At 31.9% G+C, this 20,577-nt stretch overlaps 2 protein-coding genes across 6 annotated transcripts; one reads left to right on the top strand and one right to left on the bottom strand.

Annotated features, from left to right (window-relative positions):
• The first annotated feature begins 5,494 nt into the window (after positions 1-5,494).
• Positions 5,495-11,659, top strand: LOC130955478 (suppressor of mec-8 and unc-52 protein homolog 2-like). The gene is made up of 12 exons (XM_057882328.1): positions 5,495-5,962; positions 7,018-7,134; positions 7,588-7,725; positions 7,876-7,925; positions 8,280-8,394; positions 8,530-8,578; positions 8,741-8,830; positions 9,432-9,500; positions 9,600-9,723; positions 10,186-10,541; positions 10,669-11,049; positions 11,290-11,659. Exons 2-12 carry the CDS (start codon positions 7,088-7,090, stop codon positions 11,569-11,571), a joined length of 1,701 nt encoding a protein of 566 aa, XP_057738311.1. The 5' UTR covers positions 5,495-5,962; positions 7,018-7,087; the 3' UTR covers positions 11,572-11,659.
• An 802-nt stretch (positions 11,660-12,461) lies between these two features.
• LOC130955179 (F-box/kelch-repeat protein At1g67480-like) lies at positions 12,462-16,019 on the bottom strand. 5 transcript variants are annotated; one of them, XM_057881996.1, is made up of 6 exons: positions 15,831-15,848; positions 15,554-15,652; positions 15,407-15,481; positions 14,706-14,773; positions 13,730-14,606; positions 12,462-13,398 (listed from the first exon to the last, which is right to left on the bottom strand). In XM_057881996.1, exons 5-6 carry the CDS (start codon positions 14,287-14,289, stop codon positions 12,771-12,773), a joined length of 1,188 nt encoding a protein of 395 aa, XP_057737979.1. In that variant the 5' UTR covers positions 14,290-14,606; positions 14,706-14,773; positions 15,407-15,481; positions 15,554-15,652; positions 15,831-15,848; the 3' UTR covers positions 12,462-12,770. The 5 variants fall into 5 exon arrangements, with proteins under 5 accessions (XP_057737979.1, XP_057737977.1, XP_057737981.1 ...); XM_057881994.1 differs by lacking the exon at positions 15,554-15,652 and having other exon boundaries at positions 15,831-16,019; XM_057881998.1 differs by lacking the exon at positions 15,407-15,481 and having other exon boundaries at positions 15,831-15,847.
• Between the last annotated feature and the right edge of the window lie 4,558 nt (positions 16,020-20,577).

Below are 20,577 nucleotides of genomic sequence, written 5' to 3'. Positions count from 1 at the left end.
TCATCCTTTCGGATTCTCAGTAAAGAAAGGAATACCATCAAAGTAAAGAAATACTTGCAAATAGAAAGGATTTTATTATAAAAATAGTTTATTTTTTAAATAACCCTTTGGAAAGCTATGTGAGAAAACTTACTTTAAAAAAGTCGTAATAAATTTTCTTTAGTTTACAATTCCATAAAGTAAATTGGATAATAAGGAAAAAGGACCAAAGACGTGTCTAAGGGCTTACTATCAAACAAATTTACATTGTTCATTCCTACCCATCAATACATAAACTGGAGTATCAAGACAATACCAAATCTAATTTGCCTCAACCTACATCACCACATCAGGAACAACTCTCAGCATTACCACCGCCAGCATGAAAGATCTCTCAGTTTTTAAATATAGACAAAACAATACAAAAAATACACAAAAAGAGAGTACATAGAGTAATTAGATCAAATAGCATATAAATGTAATTATTCAAATAGACAAACCAAAAACAAAATACACATCCAAACAATAGACATAAATACAAATGATGCATGTCTGCCCTTATGGCCGATAAACTTATCTGTCAGTTATACAGTCAAACTCGACATGTTCGATAGCGACCTCTAGACAGTCCCTGCGTGTAGGCAACCCCAAGCTTAAAAATTCATATTCATATATCAAATGCATTAGGAGAACATCCAAAAAAGTATAAGTGTCCGACCACATTTTACGATGAAGGATCAACAGAATCTCAAATCTCAACTTGGAGCAAGTGGAACCGACCCACTGTATCTATCTAAAAAAATTCATGACTCAGATAAATTTTTAAATTTATATATATATATATATATATATATATATATATATATATATATTTGCCCCACAGTTATAATTTATTTGCCCTCTAAACTTAAAAAAAATTGTGTGTAAGGAAAAATTGTTATTAAATATTAATACAATGATAAAAATTATTTTATTATATATATTTAAAATAAATAATAACAAAAAATAATAATAATTCAATTAGTTAGTTATCTAAAGTTAAATATAGTTTTTTAAATATAAATAAGATTATTAGTATTTAGTAGCTTTTTTAATATAATATATATTAATTATTTATTTATTTTTTATTATTTTATTTAATTTAGTTTTAGTCTTACATATAATAATTATTTTTGTCAAAAAGTTTTTATCATAAATATTAAAAAATGTCAATTTTATAATTAAATGCTAACAAATTTTTTGAATATTTACATAATATAAAAAGAGATATTATTTTATCTATACTTATATATAAAGAGAATTGTGGTTGTTTGATTTAAAATTTTATTTTTTTATAATTTTTTTGTCTCTCATACAATTTTTGTAAAAATTTAAAATTAGTTAATTTGAGTTATATTTTTTATAGATTCTATAATTGTTGAATTATAATTTTTTGTTGTATTATATAAAAATATTCAATAAAAATATAATTTGACGAATATGATATATTTAACAAAGCACTGGTATTAATAATAAACGTATCATGCAATAATATCAAAACATTGAAATGAGAAAAAATACTTTTAATATAAACTAATATGTTTTTTAATGTGTTAATTATATTTATTAAAAACGTGACTAACTAACGTATTTCAAGATTTAAATATCATATATTATTTTTTTTAATTATTTTTATATATTATTTTTGCCCCACTATTATAATTTTCTGAATCCGTCACTGACCCTAAAAGACTCAAATATAAATTGGGAGCAAGCGGGACAAAACCACCATCCTTGCATCTACCCTAGAAAATCAAACCATAACCCGGGACAAGTAGAACAATGCCACTGCATCTACCCATGGAGATATATCTCAATTAGAGTCAATATAGTTATCAAATTCACCCTCAAACTCATTGCACTTCATTCACAATCATAATAAAAATCAATCATTGTCATTTCTCATTATCATAATCATTCCCATCATCCTCAATCAAAATTAATCATCATCATTTTCATTATCATAATCATTCTCATCACATCATTACTGACATAATTGTCATTCTCAATCATAATATATCGCACATATCTCAACTTAATCAAGTTCTCATCATAAGTTTCATATTAATCTCACTTCTTATCATCATCTATATAATCTCAACTTAAAATCACAATCCTCAACAAACTCATTAATAACTCCGCTAAAATTTTACTTCGCACCCTTTATCATTCACCGGGTGAGACTTGGACCGTTATATACAACTTGCGGGTATAAGGTCTCTAATACAACACTCTAGACTCGAGGTCAAAGTTATATACTAATTCAAATAAAACATAATCATTCATAGCTAACAACAATTTAACTCAAACACGACATAACCCTTCAATCTCATTAAATTATTTCTCTAATTAATCATATTATAGATTGACAAGCCAAATTTTTCTAAATCTTCAATTTCAAGCAACTTTCACAATAATACTTCTCAAACACTTTTTTTTTTAGATCAATACCTATCAAACCTCATCCATGTTCAAGCCTAAATTATATCCATTCTTTCCAACACCCAACAACCCATTAAACTTCCAATATTTATCTTAACCCTCACATGACTTTCCTCCAAATCAAATAGCACATAATTTATCATCATATTCCTTAAAATAACTCTCTTTCTCTTAACTCTTATATTTAATTCCATTAAATCCTCAAACTCACTCTTCTATTCCCAAATTTTTGAATTTATAATTAATTTACTTTTAAAAATGTTTTAACTAGTTAATCAAATCTCTCTTCACTGTTATAAAAAATAAATGAGTTAAAATCACGAATTAACAAAATTATAAGAATTCGATTTTCTTTAAAATCTTTAAAAGTATTCAAGACATATCTCTTTTGATAAAGTTAATCAAACCAAACTCATTTTCAAAATCATAACCAAAACTTCCAAAACTCTTCAAATTTTTAGAAAAATTCTGGCAGAACCTCCCCTAAAAATTAGAGTTACCATCCTTCACGGGTTTTTTCAATTCAACATCAACATAACAAAATTAGCATTTCAAATCAACATTTTTAAATCCGTCATTCAAAATCAATCATTATCAATTTCAAAAAAGAAAACCAAAACCAATATATTCAATCAATTTCACAAGAAATTCAGAAATCAACCAATCACCAACAAACACAACATGTTAATCATAGTAGAAAATTATTTACATCACATACATTCATCAATTTGCATTAACCTACTAAACTTGTCAGGAATTCAAAAGCCAAAATATTTTCATTTTAAAACAATCTCCTATCTCGAAGAATCAAACCCGCAGTGATTTTAACACAATAAATCCATTTTCTACAGTAGTTACAACAACATTTACCATTTGTGGTTACAACACTTTGGACCATAAGACATCAGAATCTCCAAATCCTTAATAACCATTAATCAGAACATAAACCCGGCCGGTTTGAAAATTTTATTTTTTTCCCTCCCAGCACGAAAACAACGTCATTTCATTGAGAGAGAGAGAGAGAGAGAGAGAGAGAGAGAGAGAGAGAGAGAGAGAGAGAGAGAGAGAGAGAGAGAGAGAGAGAGAGAGAGAGAGAGAGAGAGAGAGAGAGAGAGAGAGAGAGAGAGAGAGAGAGTCTCCCAATCGCACTCCAATTTCAGAACTCGCGATTGCCGACTGTCTTCTCTGCTTCGTCTTGCCGGCTCCGGGACGGACCCAGTAGAAAAGAAGAGGGGGCACTTGCCCCCACAGTGTTTTAATTTTTTTTAAAAATATAGTTATATATAATATGCCCTCACTTCAAATTTTAAATGACCCCACTATAAATAAATTAATCTGAATTAGCTAAAGTTTCAAATTCACTTTTTTAATTTCTCTATTATTTTGATTATTATTTAACCTAATCAAATTTAATTCTTGTGTCGTCACTCTTTTATTCCCTTAAACCCTCTTTTTATTTTTATATTTTCAACTTTTTTTTTATTCCTTGTCTAGTGGTTATCTTCTCTTCATCAAAAAATAAATTTTAAATATTTTATGTTTTTTATATAGTTCTCCATGACTCTATGTATCTTTCAATTTCATTGTTTCTCTTTTTGATATTTTCAATTGCAAATTTTAATTCAAACAATTGTAGTTTAGGTATTAATCTAATATTTTATTTTCTTTGTGACTTTATATATTTTATTTTATTTTCGATTTACTCATTTTTATTACTTATTTTTTATCTTTTGTTCTATTATATGTACCTATGTTGCGTATAAAATTTTAAAATAAATTTATTAATTTACTAATTTAGAATATATTTTTTATTTTTAGAAATAGTAATAGAAAAATATTTTAATTACAATACATAATTAAATAGATGTATAAAATTTTTCATGTAACATTATATCAAAATTAAATTAAAAAATATATAACAAATTTAATTATTTTTAAAAAAAAGAAAGAAAAAATTGTGAATTATGTTTCTGTTATTTTATATAAACATACTTTTCGTATACAGATTTAATTATTTTAGTATTTATATATAATTCTAGTTTCAAATTATAAATATTAGTGTATCATTAGGCGCTAATGTACCAATTAATTCAGTCTTTTATTATTAAATGTGTATAAAAAATTAGTTAGGATAATAAGGTATTTATAATTTAATTAAAATATTTTAAGTTGAAGTTTTTGAAATAAAAAATATTTTTTTATAAATTATATATAATGAATAGTATTTTAAGAATGAAAGTGTTCACTAACTCTTTAATTTTTATATCTCTATATAATTAATAATATTTAACAAAATTTATTTTAGTATATATATTTTTGCCACCACTCTTAAAATTTTCTGGTCCGTCATTGGTCTTCGATACTGCGCCATTGTATCTGTGGCTCCCCTACACTGTACCGTCGCGTCTGTGGCTCCCAAGCAACCTTGTTGTTGTGTCTCCTTGCTCCGCGTCCTCATTCGTCGTTGCTGCCTCGCCTTGGCCGTGCTCGGACAGGTTGGTCTTCTCTCCTTTCTGGGTTCAGGTTGGTCTTCTCTCTTTTCTGGGTTCGTGTCTTCGTGAAACTTACTTTTGGTTTTTATTTTTTATTTTTTATTTTTTTAGTTATTCAGTTAGGTTATACTTTGATTAAATGAGTGAGTAGCTAATTAATTATGTTGATTATAAATCGATATAATGTTGTTGATTTGAATTTGTGAATTTCTAATTCTTGTGAAGGAAGAGAAGATAAATCCAGGTTCTAAAAATTGGACCAAAGTAGCCAGTTCTACCGAATTAATTGGAAATTGGTCCTCTAACCGATTCGATTAACTCCTAAAACTGTCATTTAAAAAAGATAGAAACTCACGTGAAGTTGATACTTAAAAGTTGTTAGATAATTTAATTAATTTGATTAAATTTTTATTTAACCTCTCAAATATCAATTTCACGTCACCTTAGTTTTCACTTTTAAAAAATAGGTTAAAAAACCAATCGAATCAATTATTAACCAATGAACCGACTGAATTTTTTAAAGGCCCGGTCCTCCCCTTCAGCATCCAAACGGCGAGTCGGCGATCCCCTCTCCCTTCTCTCTCACTCTCACATTCTCAGTTTCTCAAAAAAATCCCTAATTTCACTCCTATCTAACCCTATCAGAGTAAACACCGCTGCCACCGTCAGCCCCCAGCCTCCTGCACATCGTGAAGCCCCACCAGCCACCGTCAGCCCCCCAGCCGCCGCCACTCTTCTCCTCCTCATCGTCTCTGTGCTCATCGTGAAGCCCGCCTCTGTCATCGTCGTCGTCGGAAGTGACAGAGGGTGTCGTCGTCGTCGTCGTCCTCGATCCTCTTCTCCTCTACGTCACGCGAACGGTTGCTTGATCCTATTCAAGCGCGTCCTCTCCTCCGTGAATCTCTGCCCGGAGCCTAGCCGGGGAATCTCTGCTCGGGGCCTCGCCATCGCAAACTGATCCTCTTCCGAGCTCACTCTGTCACCTCCGTTCCTCTCTGGCCGTGTCTCCGGTAAGCCACTGCTTCTTCAGTTTCAATTTCTAAGATTCTGGCTTCTGAGTTTTGTTTTTGTACTAGATTCTTAGTTGGGATTGTGTTCTGAGTTAGGTTGTTGCTTATGTGATTCTGAGTTTTTTGGTTGTTAAGTTTGGATTGTTTTGGTTAGTTTTTCTGCTTCTGGATTCTCTGTATTTGGATGTTGAGTTTTCTGTATTCTGAGTTTTTGTTGTTGAATGATTGGAAGATTTTTGTTGAAATTTGTTCTGATTCTGAATTTTTTTGTTGCTAAGGGTTTGAATTTTTGTATAGGTGAGTTTGTGATTCTAAATTTTTAATTTTTTATTGCAATGAGTATTCTTGTTGATTATTTTGTCATAATTTATAAGTTAATTAATAATTTTTTTATTTTATAGAATTTTAATGATAGAATATGAACAAGTTATTATGTCAAATTATAAAAATTTTGAATTTTATTAGTTTAGAAATTATTGAATTTGTATATTTGAAATTGTATATTGAATTTTTAATAATTTTATTATTATTTAATTAAACTGGTTTAACTACGATTGGACTATTGAACCATTGAACCTGTCATTCGACCAGTTCAATGACTGGTTCTGGCAACCTTGAGATAAACACTGAAAGTTCTTTGTAATTTTTGTGAAATCTTGATTCTTTGTGTGAAATCGTGATTCTTGAGATGATTGCAAATTCAAATATCACTTTAAAATTTAACTCAAAAAGGAGATTAGAAATTTAAAAAAAATTATAATTTGAGTATTTTTTAAAATTGTAAAAATTAAAAGTATGAGTAACTTTTGTAATTATAAATAATTGTTAACTGACACAACAACGTTTAACCTTAATGTCAGATAACTCAATTGATAATTGATTATTTTTGTCAAAATTAATCCTCTTAAATATATTTTTTTTGTCGATAGCATTTTTATCAGCGTCTAAATCTTTTCATTTCTAAATTTCTACTGAATCTGTTAGTCTGTCTATAGGAAGGACATAACCGTAATTTAAGTTTGCTCCAAAAAACTTCATGATTCTTTTTGGTTCAGCTTCAGGAGTTTTCGAACGAATTGGGTATTTCAGCTTGATTTCAGCCCCAGACAAAATCACACTACACCAATGACTGTGTCGAAGAAGAATTACAAAGAGAAACCTATACGTCGCAAGTAAGTCATATCCAATTCATGTTTATTGTAAAAAAAGGTCTTTTTTTTTTGGTGTACCAATGTTTTTACTAGCTCTTCCGTGTTTCTGGGCAACATTTTTCCCAATTCTACATTTGTCTTCATTAATTGGTTAATATTCAGGTATTAGAATATAAGCTTGAAGAAGGTAACTATGCCTTTCCATGCCTTTCCACCGTTTTGATATTTAGGATGATTAGCCCTTGTATGAATGGATTTCCAACATCAATGAAGCTTACTCAGGAACTTCTTTACAATTGTTTATTGCAATGATTGCCAAAGATAAAAGGGGAGAATTTTCACTCGATGAATACCTTTATATTTGTAGTTTGACTTATCCTTATTGAGTAGAGTGAACAAAAAATGGAGGGTTGCGTAAAAGTTTGCATCGTGTATATGATGTGCATACTTACTCTGATACTGGAAGTTGCACAGGGAAGAGAAACCAGAAGAACCAGAAACACCAAAATATAGAGATCGTGCTAAAGAGCGTAGAGAAGATCAAAATCCTGATTATGAGCCTACAGAGCTGGCATTTCACGCCGTTGCTCCTCCTGGTACTGTAGATTTAAGGTGAGTTTTCTACTGTTTATGTTATATTTGTTGTCTAATATCACATCATTCATCTTTTAGTTAACTCGGCCAAAATAAGATGAAAAGGAAAAAAAAAATTATGCTACCTGCCATTGCTTAGTCTACTAAAAATCTGGTAATGTTTTGAAGGTCAGCTGATGCACACAAATTATCCATCGAGAAGAGCAAGTACCTTGGAGGTTCGCATTCATACTCTTGTATAATTGAGTTTTGCCATCTTATTCACAAAGAAATTAGTATGATAGTATGTTTTTGGTTGTTTTCTCTAAAGCTTTTGAGATCTGGATTGTTACAAGGTGCTTTGGAAGTTGAAATGTAGGATTCCAGTGCCATATGCATCCATGATCTTTCTTTTTCTGTTGTGTTATTTTTGTTTTTGATTATATCGCCCTAGAATAGAGTTCTTGCCTCTACTCTTGCAGACATGACTGTAAAGTCAATACATATGTGAACAATATTTAGTGTAACTTTTATTGAATATTGACTTACTTATGCTAAAAACAGAACATGTTGCGGTTATTGCTTTTGGGCAGGTGATGTGGAGCACACGCATTTGGTCAAAGGTTTGGATTATGCATTGCTGAACAAAGTTAGAAGTGAGATTGACAAGAAGCCAGATGCTGTGGATGATCTTGATGGGAAACCTAGGTAACTTTTGTCCAGAAGTGTCAGTGATAGCGATCATTTTATTGTAAATCTGTCAATTAAAACATTATTAATTATTATTTGGTTTTATTTTTTAATGAATCTAAGTTTTACTACCTGCTTTTGATGTGCCAACAGAGCATCTAAGGAAGACCAACAAGTCTCAATTCGCACATCAACTGCAAAGGTTCTTTATTTCTGTTGAATATTTACTGACAATATGAACTAAAGCTCTTCCCCCTCCTATTTTTATCAGTTTGAATGTGAAGTTTGTGCTCCAATTCATGAATTATTGTTGCTTGCTTCTAGTAATATGTTTCAATTCTTTTAATTTTTTTTCTCCTTTCAGTCAGTTTATCAGTGGATAGTGAAGCCTCAGACCATCATAAAGACAAATGAAATGTTCCTTCCAGGTCGAATGACATTTATTTTTAACATGGTGAGAATTTCCATGTACTTGATAATTGATGCGGTTTTGTTCTTTATGATATGAGACTCATGGTTATTGTATTTCATGCTTTGTTTGTGCAATTATTTGTTTATCATGCTTGGTGTGGCCATTAGCATGTTTGCTTGCAAGTACATGCATATTGGGCAAATACAGCTTTCATCTTGTGTATCCTTGCGGTAGTTGCTTATCTCCTAGTGAATAGGTTCTTTCACCTAGTTTAAGTCAATACACCATGTGGACATTCACTAGACTAAGCATCTTGGCTGTGGATATTACCTGTTTCTCTCTGCCTCTTTCTGTTTCTACTTATGTCTCTACGAACTGTAGGTTGTCCAATGTAGCATCATATGCATGGACATCAGATATGGAATGTTTGAGACCTTTAGCTAGCTGTTGCATCCTGATTCACTTTAATTACATATGTTGATAATTATAAACAATAACGGGGAAAGGTTAAATAGGGTAGCTATATTGACATTTTTAGGTTTACAACTCAAATCGATGGAACGGTTAATCTGATCCTTTACCAGCTTTGTTACTCTCTAGAATAGAAGCACTTTTCTGACAGATTCCAGCTTTTTTATGTCAGGAGAGTGGATATTCTCATGATATTCCAACGACCTTGCACCGTAGTAAGGCTGATTGTCCAGTACCGGAGGTTTTTGATCTTGCCAATTCCTCTGTGGCACTTTTTTTCTGCATTTTATAGCTTGCCTAGAATGTGTCGCCTCATGTACATGCCCTTATTTTTTCACAGGAAATGGTTACAGTTAGCGTTGATGGATCTGTTCTAGATCGGATTGCTAAAATAATGTCATATCTTCGTCTTGGCTCTTCTGGGAAGGTTTTGAAGAAGAAAAAGAAGGAAAAAGATGCAAAAGGTAATAACTGCAATGAGCAGTTCATCTGGAATTTTTGGATGTTATTGTGTAGAGTATATGCTTTATTGTATCAGGTAATGCAATTTTCATAAAATCTCTTGGAGTATGGTTTACTAAAATTTATCTGACTTTGTTCTAATTATTATGTTACAAACATCATGATGCTGCTGTTCTTAAGGTTCTTTTTTTTTTTTTATCTTTGTATTTGCGAACGTTTTTGTTTGTTCAATTGATCGTGCTCATACCTGAGTCGATTATATAAGTTGAATTTAACATACATCAATGGTAAGCAGTTTTATATTTTTTACTTTCCTCCTCGTTCATTTTTAATGTCAAAGAAACTCGGGGAGATATTGGAGAGGGAGGCTGCTACCCTATCTTTTATATAGTCATATATTTCTGATAATTTATTGGAAATTTTAATAGTTAATGTACTCTTGGCACCATCCATTTTGAACATAGGAAAGAATTTGGTTGTTGGTAATGGATATGATGAAGAGAATTCATCAAAGGTTGAAGGTGGGAGGGTAAAGAATCAAACTGAAAGAGAGTTCATCCCACCACCACCACCTCCATCGAAGAAAAGTCATGCTAATTCAGGAGAAAAACAAGGCCCAGCTGTTGCTAGAGCAGAAGAAGATGACATTTTTGTTGGTGAGGGTGTGGCGTATGATGTACCTGGTAAAGACTTGAGCCAAAGTCCTCTCTCTGAGGACATGGAAGAGTCTCCTAGGAACAAGGACAAACCTTCATATTTTGCTGAACCTACTTATGGTCCTGTGCCACCTGCTGCACTCCCTCAAGCATGGCAAGAATCGGTAAGTTGGTGAACATAACTGGAAATTTCATGTTTAGTACCTTGTCCTCACCCTAATTTTTAGAGAAACATTAGAGTGTGGCTTTTGAGTTGAGTTTCTGCCCTCATTGATCTGACTCTTCTCTCAGAATGAATATGATGTTATGCAAACACAAGCCTTGGCTGGTGGCTACCAAGGAGAGTGGCAGGAGTACCAGTATGCTGAACAGCTGGCTTACCCTGATCAATACCTTCAGCAAGATATGCAGACTTATGATTTGCAAGCAGGTTTAGATATGCCACAAGATCCGCGTTTTATGACACAAGAAGAGAAAGATCGAGGTTTGGGATCAGTGTTTAAGCGAGATGATCAGAGACTTCAACAACTGAGGGAGAAAGATGCCCGAGAAAAGGACCCCAATTTCATTTCTGAGAGTTATTCTGAATGTTACCCAGGGTATCAAGAATATAACCGTGAAATAGTGGATAGTGATGATGATGACTTGTCCAAAATGGATATGGGTGGGAGGGTAAGTAATTGCATCGACAGTTACCTTATTTTCTTATTATTAAACTGGCTGCAATGTTTTTCATTTATTTTCAAGTATAGTATATATTTTCCTAATTTCAGAAAGCTGTTATATAAATATGAAAACATATAATAATGATTATACTAATTTTTATTCTCAAGATGACCCTTTGAGAAGAATCATCATGCTGATAACCTGTTTGTATTAAAAGTGATAATAATGAAAATGTGCATTGAACAGGCAAAGGGTCGACTTCATCGTTGGGACTTTGAGACCGAAGAGGAATGGGCCACTTACAATGAGCAGAAGGAAGCAATGCCAAAGGCTGCATTCCAGTTTGGTGTGAAGATGCAAGATGGCCGGAAGACGCGGAAGCAGAACAAGGACCAGAAGCTCAATAACGAACTGCACAAGATCAATAAGATACTTGCCAGAAAGAAGATGGAAAAGGATATGGATGGTGACGGTGGGGGTTCCCACTATGATGATGAGGTACAACCTGGAAAGAAGCTTCGAATTTGAACGAGTCTCCTATGTCCTTATAGCTATTAAATTAACATTATTGTACATATTATTTCATTCCGTAAATATAATAACTCTTGCATTATTATATTTAATCCACGATATGTCCTTATATATCAACATAGTACGCTAATTGATTGTGTCTAATAAAAAATTAGACTAATTAATTTTCATTTTAAAAATCTATAGTAAAACAAATAATTTTGATTATGCATGATCAGTGAATAATCTAGTTAATATAAGATAATTTCCTTTTAAATAATAATGCATTCATATAATAGTAGTATAATAAAAAAAATAATAATTACTGGATCACGTGAAAGGACAAGTTCATAGGCCCAGTGTTTTGCAATGTTAATTGGCCCAATGTATAACGCAAAAAACTCACGTCATTAAAACTAATCTTAGATTTGAGGAGATAAAATACTGAACTGAAAACCAAGTTGGGTTGGTCTAGTGGTTAGCTCACTAGTCCGCTTAAGCAAGTGTCGGGGGTTCGAATCCCGCCTTGTGCATGCAGCAATCCATTGGCCAGCGGCAAACCCTTAAATGGAGCTCATTACCACAATACCGTGGGAAACAAAAAAAAAAAAAAAAATACTGAACTGAAGTGCTATTCATTCACACGATTGAAATATGTGAAGGAGAACAGAAATAACAACAGGTACCACAATACCCCAGAAAAAAAAAGTGCCACTGAGAGACCCGAACCACGTTATTTCTATAAATGTGGAATTTTTTTTTTTTGGGACCAACCACACACCATAGATGCTCCCTTTCAATTATTGACTTTGACTTTAGCATATCAGATTGGAGTACACCCAGGCGCACAAACATGTAGACCAGAATTGAAATGACTATTACTGTTAATCATCATTCACTCACCATAATTTGAAAAAGTGCTGCTCAAGCCTCAAATTCAATAAGTTAATTGTACCAAAGTAACTCGAGTTCCCATACTGGGACTTAATACACCATATTATGCCACAAATAAGACTTAAAGGATACCGTAATCCAAATAAATAAAAGACACATCCAGAAGTACATAATCAAAACACGTGGAAGAAATGGAAAATATAAAATGAAACACACAAACTACTTTCCTAAACTTTATTAAAATGTATAAAACTTAAAAGCCAATGAAGTCTTCCACTTCCACTCCACTCTCCAAAGTTCAGATCCTCGTTAGTATTTCATATTCATGCCTTGATTGTTACACTGCACAAGAACACACCAGATGGTTTTATATCAGAAATTTGCCACTCTGACCCTTTAGCTGCATTTGGATCATACAACAAAGTTTGATAAGAGGGTCCTGCTTCCAGTGAGAATAGCAACAGCTTTTCATCAAATATCCCAAATCTAAAATCAACACTGGAGCTACCAGTGAGTGGAAGTGGCACCATTTTCCACGAATTGTCTTCAGAACAGAATATTGCTAGCTTCCTCTGGTTCTTCCACTCCATACAGAACAATTTCTTTCCCAATACTGCGTGCGCTGTGACCATAACACAGCCGTTTTTGAACTCACCCCAGCTGTGGACTTCGGGGTCATAAACATCAACAAACTTGGAGTTTCCAATTGTAAAGCTCGACCTTCCACCCATGACATAGAGCTTACCATCCAATGAACAGGCAAAGCAACCCCATCTTGGGCGCCGGACACTCTCTATCAGTGTCCATTTGTCGGTGTCAGGGTCGTACACCTCAGCACTAGAGAGAATTTCACCGTCCAATCCATAGCCTCCTACAGCATAAACCAAGCCATTGACTTCGGCACATGCAAAGTCATAACGAGCCACATTCATTTTTGATAGTCTGCTCCAACTGCATTTGATATCCAAAATGGAACACACCCATGAAAAATTTACAAAATTATTACAGGAGAAAATTCACAAGCTTAACAGACAAATAAGTTCTCCAAATTATGAACAAGAAAAGAGGCTATCCTGAACTAGATTTCATATCAGAATTAATCATATGCAATATATTCCCCAGATTTCTAACTAAATTAACAAAAAACACGAAAGTCTTATGTACCAGGTAGGGTCGGATACATAAATGAAAGTAACAATGTCATTGCATCCTATTGACAAATGTTAAAATTTAAGTACTCTAATTTATAGATTTCTAGATAAAGCACAAAAGAAAATCGTACTTGTTGAGGAGCGAGTCATATTGGTAAACCTCTGCTGAGGCAAAGGTACTTCTATCTTTAGTTGAATATCCAGCAATAACAAGAAGCTTTCCATTAAGAACCACCACTCCAAATCCAGCCTTTACCGGACCAGGCATCGGTGGAAGAGCTTGGCATTTATGACTGGGACGATCCATAACCTCCCAATGAGTTCCCTCTCCTTCAGTATCCATTGTTAAGAAATAGAGCCATTCCTCAACCATCCCTGCCAATTTTCGCACAGTAATGAACTCTTTGCTTTGAATAAATGATCTCCATCTCTTACAGACACCACCAATAGTTGGGACGTTAGAACGAGGCACAAGTGCAAGGCAATGTTTTGCCACATCATCAGGCAGACCAGGTAGAATGGGGCTATCATCGTTTTCCGGTACCTCAGAGGCAAAGAAATGATTGGTTTGCAAACAAGTTAACTTGTCTTGATTGGCCAAATTGGTGAAACACATGTTTCGGCCTATAGATCTCTTCTTTCCAGCAACAAAACCAGGCATCTTTTCCAAATCAGCAAATACACTTACCATATATCTCCAAGATGTAGAGAATTTTTCCGTGACCAATCAACCGAACGATGAACAAAGGTCTTAATGTGAATTATATAATTAAAGGAATTCATGATACCCTTCACCAATTGGGACTCTACAAGACCAAGGCAAGATAGATGTTGCAGAACGAATCACGTGAGCGGTGTAAGCGGATGATTTTCTGTGCTTTGTCCAGTCTGATTCAAATTCCATAACACAAGTTCTGCTACTACTGTGATTGCTCTGATTTATCTTCGTCAGCGAATTGTTTCTTTGGCTGCTAAACTTGTATCCTCCCTTACACATTGCCCAAAGATCTATAAATTACAACAAGAATTTGTTACATCCTAAAGTTAAAAAAATAAACTAATCAATGATAATCAACAAAATTATTATAGGTACAAACACAGTCATACCAGTGTAGGCCATAGAACTTGGCAACATTCAGCCACCTATAACTTCCATTTTCTTCGAGTTTATATTGCTGAAATGTTAAACAAGGAGAAAGATAAGTCAATTTTCAACACAAGTAGCAATATTTGAGAGAATACATACATAGTCAATGGGGAAACTTCAACTGGGAAAAAGTTCAATCTAGAGGGTTAACAAAAGCAATCAGCATTCTTTTCAATATACACATCAATTGGTCAGGAATCCACAGAAATTTAATTTTTATGCAATTTAATGTAAAAAAAATTTACAACTAGTCATCTATTGTCCAGCACAAGCGTTTGATTTTCATAGCTTCTATCCCAAAAATCTTACAAATAATACCATACAAAGAAATAATTGTGCAAAACTTCACATTAATTTTAGTGAACATTAGAATCTAAAACACTATATTGAGGATTAACACTTCAAAAAGATAAGCTCCACTACTTTGTTGAAATCTCATAAATGTACAACTCTCGACACAAAAACAATTCACAAACAAAAGAGATGAACTATGTACGAAATCTTGAGAAAAATTGAACAACTTGTGACATAGTTGAGACAAATATGAGGTCATAATCAACCTACTAAAGGCGATAAAAGATCAAAACATGGGATGAGAACTAAGTAAGTAGGAAGATTCAAAACAAAGCAAAACTAGAACATATTTAGCAGTTCCACGCACTGAAAATCTGTAAGATATGTATGAGATATCAATATTCTTTGCTGAAAAATCCAGAAGCGGAAGTAGCCACCAGATCTGAAATCAAATTACACAGTTCAGATGGACTTTTCACATTTCAGATAAACAAACAAAGAATCAAAATAATACCTAACCAGACAAAGAAAAGCCTTGTTTGGAAGTTGAAACGTTTTCAGGTATGAAATTCATTCAGCAGAGGAACTTAATGTTAAAGAGCGTAATATAAATCTGTTATTTGAGCAGAGATGTATGAAATCAATAGAAGATTTAAGGAGTATAAGAACCAGATTCAGAATTATATTACAGCATACGGAGAAAACTCTAATTAGATCTGTAATAAGAGAAATGGAAAGAGAATAACAATAATAATGATGAAGAAAAGGATGAAAAGAGAAAAAGGACTTACATGAAGAGAAAGAGGAAGCAGAATAAGATTAAGAGTGAAGAGTATATGGAGAGAGAGAGAGAGAAAAGAGGGTGTAAGAGGCAAAGGGTATTTATAGAATTAGAAGCAAAAGTGTAGGAAAGATAAAGACTTTCCAAGAAAGCGGACCGAGTTCAAACGTGAAAAATGAAGAAAAATGGTAATAATTGGAGTCAGCGAAGGAATGAGATCAGTGTTAGGTTGCACTTGCACAACCGTGTTCCACCGATGAAGGAAGAGAGAGGGGGCCACATTTAGGAGTTATTAAACCTTGTTAGACAAATTAATTTTTAATATTATTTTTAGAAATTTTAATTTTAATATATTGACAAGATAAAACAATAATCCAATTAGATTCATTTGTTTAGATAATTTTTCAAATTAGGTAGACAAAGAGTAATACGTAAAAAATTCTTATTTTTTTTATAAGTTAGTGACATATATTTTTTTATTTATTTTTTTGTGCTTGAAGTTATTAATATTTTTTAAAATTAATATCAGTTTTTTCAAATCAAATTCTAATATTTTTCAATTATATTATTATTTATTAAAATATAATTTTTTTTGCAAAAATTAATGGAGGTTAAATTAAAAAAATTTAACAACTACTATACAATTCATATTTTATGTATATACTATTAAAAAATAAAAAATAAAATATAAACAAAAATTAAAAAATAAATTTTTAAAAATAATTATTAACTCGTCATATTAAAATTAATAAATAAGTATATATATGAATATTAAATAAAAAATATTAAAATAATTAAAATCATGGCCTATTAGTGCACATATGAAATAATTTGAAAAATACAATAAGATGTATAGTTTAAAATTTGGTAATATTAATTATAAAAATTTATTAATTATAGACATCATATGTATGAAATTATAAATATTATGAGTCCAAAATTATGGATGTTATTAATATGAAATTATGAATGTTATGTGTATGAATTTATAGATATTATGAGTAAATTTATCAATTGAATAAATTAATTTAAAAATTTGACATTTTTTCAAATTCAATTATAATAAAATTTAAAAACATCGATGTATGAATGTAATATCTAATAAATATGAATTTAATTTTTAGATGTTAGTTGTATATATATGAACTTATGAATGTTATGTGTATGAATTTAGTTAGTAGTGTATAATTATAAATGCACATAAAAACACAAAAAATAAAATAAAATCAATTTATTACCATATCTCATTAAAGCTAATGTGATTTTTTATATTTTTAAAAATTGGTTGACTGGCAACAATCTTATCGATGAGTCCGTCTGTCATTCAAATTATTCTTCAACTCCTTTTGATATAGATATTGTGTTAAAGTCAAATTCAAATGTCATATTATTTGCAATGACAAAGGCGACTTCTTGTAAATTTCCTTGGCCTAATTTAATTGTACTTATAATTAAACCAAAGTTGTGATTTTTGGCATTTGAAGGAGTATACCGCCTTCTTGATTCTTCTAACAATGATAAATCTATTAAAGAAGGCGTTTACGTTTGTTAACTTTTGAAATGATAATAAATAAAATAAAAGAATTAAAAATCAATTACAATTAAAGTCATTTAATTATTATTATTATTATTATTATTATTATTATTTATTGTATTCTTAAATATAAAATTCAAATTATAAAAAAGAATATTAAGTAGTAATTACAAAAATGCCTAATAATGAAGAATATGATATTATAATTACTATGATTAATAAGTGGAGTTGATAAGAGTATGATAAGTGAATTGATAGGAGAAGGAAATAAAAAATTAAAATCTTATTTATATAAATAAAATAAAAGTGTATTTATAGAATTAGAAGCAAAAGGATGTAGCAAAAGGATGTGTTTGACAAACACGTTGAAAATATAAAAAGTACTTTCAATCTTTTTAAAAAGTGTTTAAACCGCTTAGGGTAAGATTTGTGAAATTATTTAGTCAATTATTTAATTTAAATTGAATTCAAAAATGTTTAAACCGCTTTATTTAAGTTAATTGGATAAAGATTTAAACTTCTCATTTTAAATATTCTCATATAAGATTTGAATTAAAAAAATTATTTAGATAGTGAAAATATAATTATTTTTGAAGAAATGAATATTAATGTCATAATTAACTATACACATTTATGTCAGTTTGATACTGTCAATAAAAAGAGTAAAAAGATAAAAATTATTAGAAAAATATTTTGGATACAGACCAATTTTTAAAATTTGTAGCGTTTGTTTTTGGTATACATGCCCATCAAAACATAAATGCGGAATTACACGAAATTACACGGAAATATATGTATGATGTTTATTCACTGAGACAAAAAAATTATGAAAGATACGATCATACACAAGTACCATTAAAAATATGTATTTTGTGTCTCTCTAAAATGTTGAGACCAAAATAGTGAACTCGTAGTTTTTATTTAGATTTGAAAGACTAGTGTAAAATCATAATTCATAGAATAGTAAGACGAAACGCAAATATAACTTGTAAATTAAAAATATTTATAAAAAAATTAACAATTATATCATGGTTCTGAAAACCGAACCGGACCGGCCGGTTTAACCGAAAAAACCGGGAACCGGTCACCTAACCGATCCAGATAAGGTCAGAAACCGTCTAACAAAAAACCGATAAAAAAAACCGGTCAAACCGGCGGTTAACCGGGAGAACCGTCCGGTTTTTTAACGGTTTTTGGTTTGAAATTAAAAATGTTAAACGGCGTCGTTTTGTCTCCTAAAAAAAAAAAACAACATACGGGCAGTGCAGAAGGCTCCCTCTCCCTTCACTTTCACAATTCACACAGCCTAAACCCTATCAAAGAACTCAGACAAGAGCAACCCCCACCAACAGCTGCTTCTCACCCTCTTCTCCTCATCGTGGAACATCGCCGTCGCTCGCGCCGCCCACTTTACCGTCGGACGTCGCTCATCTTGTCGTCTCGCCTCTTCAGTCTCCGGCCTCTGCTCATCTTGTCGACTCACTTCTACGGTAAGCACTCCTCGGCTTCTCCTCTCCTCGTTGACGCAACCAGCGTTGATTACTCCACCCACATCCCTCTGTCTCCGGTTTGTTTACTTCGTCTCTGTCGCTGGCTCGCCGCCCAAATCGCCTCTCTGCTCGCCTCTCCGTTCTTCGCGGCCAGATCTGAGATCTACCTCTCCCAATCCAGCGTTATCACGGCGGCCAGATCTGAGATCTACCTCCTTCCCGTTCACCCACTACTCCATCGATCTGAGATCTGTTTATTTTTTTTTAATGCAGAGTTCAATATTTGAATTCCTGCTATTATCAGTATGAGAAATCTTTTCTTTTTTGCTGTTGTGGAAACTGGAATCCCTAGAACTTAATTTGTTTGCACTTGTTCTTTGGTTATCAATTGTGTCCTAAATGTACTGTTGTTAATTTTTATGACCTATGGATATGTGATTTTGATGTGGGCTTCTCTCACTTTCTTGTTTGTTACTGATTAGTCACAATTAATTAATTTCTAATTTTTTTTCAAGTACTCTCAAGTACTCTTCTTTTTTTTGTTTTCTAAAACTCTAGAAACTTGTTTCTACATAATTAGTTTGGTGGGTTTGGATTCTGAGTATTTGTTTTGAGAATTGTTGCTCATTATCTCAGTAAGAACTTGTTAAGAACTTGTTAGAAGTTAATTAAAAAATTTTTATTTTAAATTTTATTTAGAAATAATTAAATTTTTAAAGATTTTATTAATATTTAATTAAATCGGTTCAACCACGATTTAACCGAGGTTGAACCATTAAACCGTTAAACCGGTCACTTGACCGGTTCAATGACCGGTTCGGTTTTCAGAACCTTGAATTATATATATATATATATATATATATATATATATATGAGCAATTCAATTTATCACAAAGTATTAGAAGTAGAAAGAGAACAGAACATTAAAAATAAATTATATGCTTTATTAAATCGTAAGTGAAAATAAATGAGAAAATATTCAGTTTTTTTTTTTTTTGGTGACTCGAGAAAATATTCAGTTTGATTCCTAAAGTTACCTTCGAACCTCAATTTAGTCTTTAAAATTTTAATTGCCTTAATTTAGTTTTTAAACTTTTCAAATTTTGATCATGTTGCTCTCTGCGGTGATTTCCATCACAGAATTATTACGGGAGAGATGACGTATACAAGAGACTGCCAGGTGGACTCCACTAAAACGACGTCATTTTGGTTTGATGTTCAAACAGCCCAAAACAACGTCGTTTCATATTTTGAGATGGCAAACGTGGTAGTTAAACAAGCACTACATGATATTCTCCCCATAATAGGATTGTTCTTCTTCTTTCTCTTCTCTTCAATGGCGTTGTTGCGAGTCTGACTTATCAGATTCGTTGAAGTCGCGATTCTCTTCTCTTCAACCACTTCGCATTGCACCAACTGTCTTCTCTTCACCTACATTGACTAAGTTTGAGGTAAGAAAAATAGTGAAGAAAAAAACTTCTATACCCATGATGATGCTTTGTTTTTTGCTTCACTTTCGGTTCCTCCACTGTTTCCTTTTTATGCGTTCTAGCTAAATGCATTTTGCTTTGCATGTTAGTATATGTTAATTTTTGTGTTTATTCTCCATTAAGGTTTATGTTTTCATTGACTATCATTTAATTTCTTAGCTTATTTGTTAGATATTCGATCATTTTCTATTTCTGGACCATTAATTTGATTTTAAGTATTTTAGGGATTTTTTGGGTTAGGAT

Source organism: Arachis stenosperma, chromosome 10 (assembly GCF_014773155.1).
Source record: "Arachis stenosperma cultivar V10309 chromosome 10, arast.V10309.gnm1.PFL2, whole genome shotgun sequence".
NCBI lineage: Eukaryota > Viridiplantae > Streptophyta > Magnoliopsida > Fabales > Fabaceae > Arachis > Arachis stenosperma.
This window is presented reverse-complemented; position numbering and strand designations above follow the sequence as displayed.